The sequence below is a fragment of the Cydia fagiglandana genome, chromosome Z (assembly GCF_963556715.1).
Source record: "Cydia fagiglandana chromosome Z, ilCydFagi1.1, whole genome shotgun sequence".
NCBI classification, from domain to species: Eukaryota; Metazoa; Arthropoda; class Insecta; order Lepidoptera; family Tortricidae; genus Cydia; species Cydia fagiglandana.
In genome coordinates this window covers 5,507,938-5,513,937 of record NC_085959.1, presented here as the reverse complement: position 1 = coordinate 5,513,937, position 6,000 = coordinate 5,507,938, and the positions used below count along the sequence as shown (strand labels likewise).

Here is a 6,000-nt window from a genome sequence, read left to right as displayed (position 1 = left end):
TCCGTCTTTGGGTCACGAATTTACATAATTATGTGTACTCGTACCAAATTTCAACTTAATTGGTCCAGTACTTTTGGAGAAAATGGGCTGTCACAGACGGACAGACAGACGCACGAGTGATCCCATAAGGGTTCTGTTTTTCTCTTTTGAGGTACGGAACCCTAATTAACCATGTAAATGGTATTGTATTGTAGGGACCAAATATGTGACGTTCTACGGAAGAAGGTACCTTATGGTGGCTGGCGCTTACGTCGCATAGCGCCGCAATAATATTGGAGCGGCGTTAATAATAAGTCTAAGGAACAATCGTGCCTCGGAAATCAAGAAAAAGTCATTCTCGGACAGATGCCGCACACACCTTTAGCCTATACGCGGCTAGATGGCGCGACGACACCGATACATATTTAACAATTTTAACACATATATATCAGTGAATGAACATGGATCAAAATGATATAAAAATAATAAAATAATTTATCCATAACTATAACATTAACTATATACATTTTTTCGATAATTTCATACGTTTTCATTATGAGTTTTAGTCGATAGATGGCAGTAAATTTACTGTGACTACAAAATGTACAATGACAGGACCCCTCTATAAGTAAAAAAAAACACAAATGACTCAGGAACAAATATCCGTGCTCACCACACGAATTATTTTTGGTTTTGAACCCGGGACCATCCGTTTCATAGGCCTGGTCACTACCAGCTTGGCTAGACACTCTAGACAGGTCGAAAAAAAATATCCAGTATTTTGGACATTGCCGAAAAAAGGTAAAAATCAAGAATTTAAAAATGTATTTTCAAGGACTCTTTTACAAGTCAGTACTTATAACACAGACAAAACATCCTCCGGACTGAGCATAGTCGCGCTACCCCCTCTGCCACGCATACGGTAATTTTACTCCATGTTCAAGTCGAAAGTGTCTTTGTGTGACGTCCGTGTCTTTGAACGAACCAATCACGGCACGGGACTTCGCTCACCTCGTCCCGCGCACCCCCGCATTTTTGGCATCATCGGTTGCATTAAATAATTGCTCTAAACTCGGTCTAGAGGATTCCTAGTCTATGACTTAGAACCTTTACAGTGACCGATAGAGACAAGAAAAATACAGTAACAGCTAGGGAATGCAAATCGGTTATTTTCGGTTATTTTTTGTATGGAAATAATCGGTTATTAACCGAAACCGCGGTTATTTCCATACAAAAATAACCGATTTGCATTCCCTAGTAACAGCCCATACCTGTAGAGTGTAAATTAAATTCGATAGCGTGACGTGACGCGTTTGCGTTAAGTGTAATTTTGTATGGGATTTTGAGTTTCCAAAACGACCCACTTAACGCTCTGTTCATGGTTATTTAATTTTTTTTATAGTTATGTAAATATGAACATGCAGTTTTGTCTATGGTACTGACATCCGAAGCTATTTACACTAATAAAAGTACGACATTTTGAAAGTAAGCAAGCTTAAGACCTGGGCCTTCTTTGTTGCAGTTACCTAATATCTAAGATTATGAAAAACGCATTAACATTAACGTATCGATTCAGAGACGCGTGAAAAGGCAGTCACATGAGTGAATGAACGAATTGAATAATTCACTCATTTGTGGGGCCACCGTAAACATGCCCACAGCGGGGCGTGGCAGTCGCCAGTCGGTCACTATCCGGCGTCGAGAGCGGTCGTGCCGCGTTTCACCCCGTGCGTACTCAAAGCCGTCAAGATTTTCGACCGGCAATACCACTCACCCTCCAAGGTGTTAAAGTTGGAGGACGACCCTTGGGGGTCATGTGCCATGTACTCCCCGGACAAGATGAAGTCGGGCGGGGGGCTCATGGGGCCCCCCGGCTGCTTCCCGGGCCGGTACAGCCCGACGTACCGAAGCCCGGATCCGAGGCGCTGCGTGCCCAACCCTTCTGTGAGTACCCATTTTCAGGTGCCAAAAAAATCGTTTTTTTCTTAAGGGTGGAAAAAAACTAACAAAAAATACTAATCCATTTTCTCCAGGTTTGTATTTTTATGTATATATGCTGAGCGATGGTTTTATGCTAGCGATTGCAATGGCGAATAAATGGAGCTCCATTTGTTTTATATATATATTTGTGCGAATTTTTAACACGGTCCGTAATACATAGGTACTTGTGTTTGATATATATAGGATGGTTTCAGTATATATTGATTTGGACATTTAGTGAATACAAGGTTATTAAAGTTTTTCATACAAACTAAATGTTTGTACAATACAAACAACTAGGCTTTAACATATATAACACATGTTCTACTTGATGACACCAAAAATATTTTAATACATATATATTTTGCTTAAATATATAAAGTTAACCAAAATAAATCCAAATCATCTGGGAATAAATCTTAACTATATCTCAAACTGACATATTAACTTTTCATCAATTATTTATGTATTTGTTGAATTCGTATACCTACCTATAGTTCGTTTTTTAGCATTAGAAAGAACTTGCAAGAAGGTGAGCGATCTTGACATGTCTTTTAATCGAAAAACACTTTTTAAAAACCAATAACTATTACTTATGAAAGCAGAAGAATATAAATGATCGTAATAGATTGATATTTGTTACATATTTACCGTAACTTATTTTTAAAATGTGTTTTTCAATTAAAAGACACATCAAGATTGTTTACCTCTTTTCTAATGCTAAAAAAACGAGGTATTGTATACATAGGTATACAAGTACGCTAGATTACAATTTATTCATGACCGTAATAATAATATAACCATCAGTTGTTAGTTCATGGGTGTTTATTGTTGCGCCTGTGAACGGGTTCCAGCAGGCGTTCTAAATACAGTGAAACCTGGTTAAGTGGGACCTGGATAAGTGAGAAACCTCTATAGCTGGGACTCATGGTGCGGTCCCGAGACTTTAGCACAGAAATTACATCACATTAAAGCTCTCCAAAGGGCCTCTACATGTTGAATATATACCTACGCAAGCCTATCAAAATACCGGGATTTATAGGTCCGTGGAATCCAAGGAGATACAAATAATAAAACCATTCATTTATTAAACCCACGTGTAGACCAAACATGGCATATTTAAATTATATAGGTAAGTATAGGTATGGCACAAAAAAATAGAATGTATTTTATTAATAGGTATTTTGCAAAATGTAAAATGTCTTATGATGAAATGTGATTTTGAAAAATACATCCGTAATACCATTAAATATACCATTAATAAATAACATATTTTATTTTTTTATTGTATTAAAAAGGAATCATGTAAAAAAAACAAATTAAATGGAAGAAATATAAGAGATAACTGTAGTACAACAATATTGTAAAAATATTTTAGTATAACTGTTAATAATTATAAGATTTGTTATGTAGGTATGTACCACAACTGACGTAAAATTTATAAACAATATAACTGTGAATAGACAGTTACTTTAAACATAAATTTGTATTACATTTAATATCATAAACGTGAAAATATAACAAATATCTGAGTCAAATTAAACATTATTTATCTCACCAAACCAGAAAAGGAACTCCAAATTACCAAACAGGATTACACATCATAAATTACAGAGCGGGAATTACAAGTTTCCCGGCGTAATCTGCGCTCATTGCAGTTGGATTGTTTCACGGGGTTTTTATTAGCGCCGCCATTTGTTCGAGCTTATTGCCGGCGCCCGTTTGTCTGAAGGGCCGGGAAATAAATTGTTTTCGCGTCGGGACGTTAATTTTTATGAAAATTGATAATTATTACCCCTGGTAATATTTGGAAAAAAATTAATAAATTAAAGAGTTTATTTTATTTTAATTTATTTAATCGTATGGCATGAGACATGTTAAAAAACAGAATACAACTTGAAGAAGAAGCTATAAAATTGAGAACGAGCTTAGCTCCTGTGTCGTCTTAAGGCCAAGCGCACTACGATTATTGTCGCGCGATAATTTTGTCACAGAAATGCAATGTATGTGTTTATATTATACCGATTATACGATAAAAAATATGTATTACAGCGCGATTCTAAAAACGTGTCACAAAAATTAAAATCATAGTGCGCGCTTAGCTTAATTAAGGCCTAAGTATTTTATTAAAAAATATAGCTAAATATTTATAAAGTTAAAAAGTATGTGTTTTTTGAAGGATTAAATGAATTTAAACAGCAACGTACTTCACAGCGAATGGAATAAGATTTTTTCCGCTTTTACAGTTGTTTAAAAATTTAAAATAAATGAAAGTTTTAGTATTTACTTTTCAATAATAAATAATACATTCAATTAATTTACGTGTTGTAAAGATTTTTTGGTAATGTTTTTATATTTTTTTAACGAAAATAGAACATGCGAACGTGGCCAGGTGGTAGAGAAATGTTATATTATTTTTTATTTTATTCGACGTTCTAATATTTAAGTTTATATTTTACAGCTTTTTTCTTGGTAAGATATTTTTCACGGAAATACATTAACCAAATAGGTTTAAAATCATTCAAATAACATGAAACAATGATTTTTGATTTAAATATACGAAGTCCTTTTTGTTATATGTTACATTCAGTTAAATATTTAATTAATTAATTCTTAATTAAGTATTATTTACTATCTGAAACGTCCGTTTACTTCTAAAATAAAATCATAAGTTAATTCATCATGTTTAAAACTATATTTTCATTACTAATAATAGCGACGTATAAAAACAATGTTTTTTATAATGAGATAAAACGAGATGATTACATGTGAAACGGCTTTTAAATAAATTAAATAATGCGACTATAAATGTGATGCTCTCTTAAAAAATATACGTTTTTGTTACGATCATTAAAATAAACAATTTTTTTATGATATTTTTAGGGTTTTGTACAGTCACCTGCAATAATATGTTATTAGGCCGCAAAAATATGTGACATGCTCTTATGGCTACAAAAAGAAGAACGTGTCAGATATTTTTGCGGCCTTCGATGTGTAACATATTATTGCAGGTGACTGCACCCGAAGGTTTACACACGGAATCCGACATTTTGCAATATATATGTTGAAATATTGAAATAATAACAGAGTTTTTATTTATTTACGCTATAATATAAAATGACGAAAATTAAATGAATATCACTATTTTTGGTATTTGTGATATTTTTAATTTTCTGCAAACTTTAATCCACTTGCACCATTCCACTAACCCGGAGTTAACCGGTTAAATCTGGAGTTACCATGGTTACCACTGTAATTTGACACTGTGTAACGGTTTAACCAGTTAACCCCGGGTTAGTGGAGTGGTGCAAGCGGAACTTCATGTGAATACAGAGAAAATACTTAGCGTGGGCTTAGTAAAAAAAAAAATTGAAGGTAATTATGTGATGCTTCGGAATTTATATAGATGCAAACTTATATGTAACATTTCTAACTTTTATTCTGACTTATAAATGGTAATATAAATGATGTCCGTTTGTTATCGCTCGCTCGTCTCGTCTCTAATATCTGTACGGTTAAAGTAACTAAATGACAGCAGAACATAGATATATTACACTTGTATTAATTAATACACGTTTTTTGATGATTTTTATGTATTTTAAATACCGAAAAAATCTAAAAAATTCTTGAACTTACAGTACCTACTTAAATACTGCTTTCAGTGCTGAAGTTCATATGTCATCACAAATGCTCTCATATGCCTACTATACTTAAAATAATTCACATATATAAAATTCTGACATTCTTTAAAAAAAATTATAAATTAATTATATGATTTATAGATTATTTGTAATTAATTTAATTATATATACCTATGTTTTACAATCTCGGCCGATCATAATTAACAACCAAAGAAAAGTAACAAAATAAAAAAGTAAACGTAGGCATGCTCGTACACGTAGATTGTCGTAGCACCTTAGGTATTTCAGCCGACGGGGCGGCGCTACGACCGGGGCGTAGCTACGCCGACGGCTACGCGTCGTAGCATTGTGTAGCTACGGGTTATAAACTATAGTATTATTTTTGTATTATTTGAGACAT

The 6,000-nt window shown here is 33.7% G+C and overlaps 1 protein-coding gene across 2 annotated transcripts in view; it reads left to right on the top strand.

The window, feature by feature from the left end:
* The first annotated feature begins 1,593 nt into the window (after positions 1-1,593).
* The window catches only part of LOC134678748 (inhibitory POU protein), a 97,379-nt gene continuing 92,972 nt past the window's right edge, over positions 1,594-6,000 (top strand). For both annotated transcript variants that reach the window (XM_063537442.1, XM_063537441.1), the window contains exon 1: positions 1,594-1,923. In XM_063537442.1, coding sequence (XP_063393512.1) covers positions 1,801-1,923 — 123 coding nt within the window. In that variant the 5' untranslated portion in view covers positions 1,594-1,800. The remainder of the gene's footprint in view (positions 1,924-6,000) is intronic.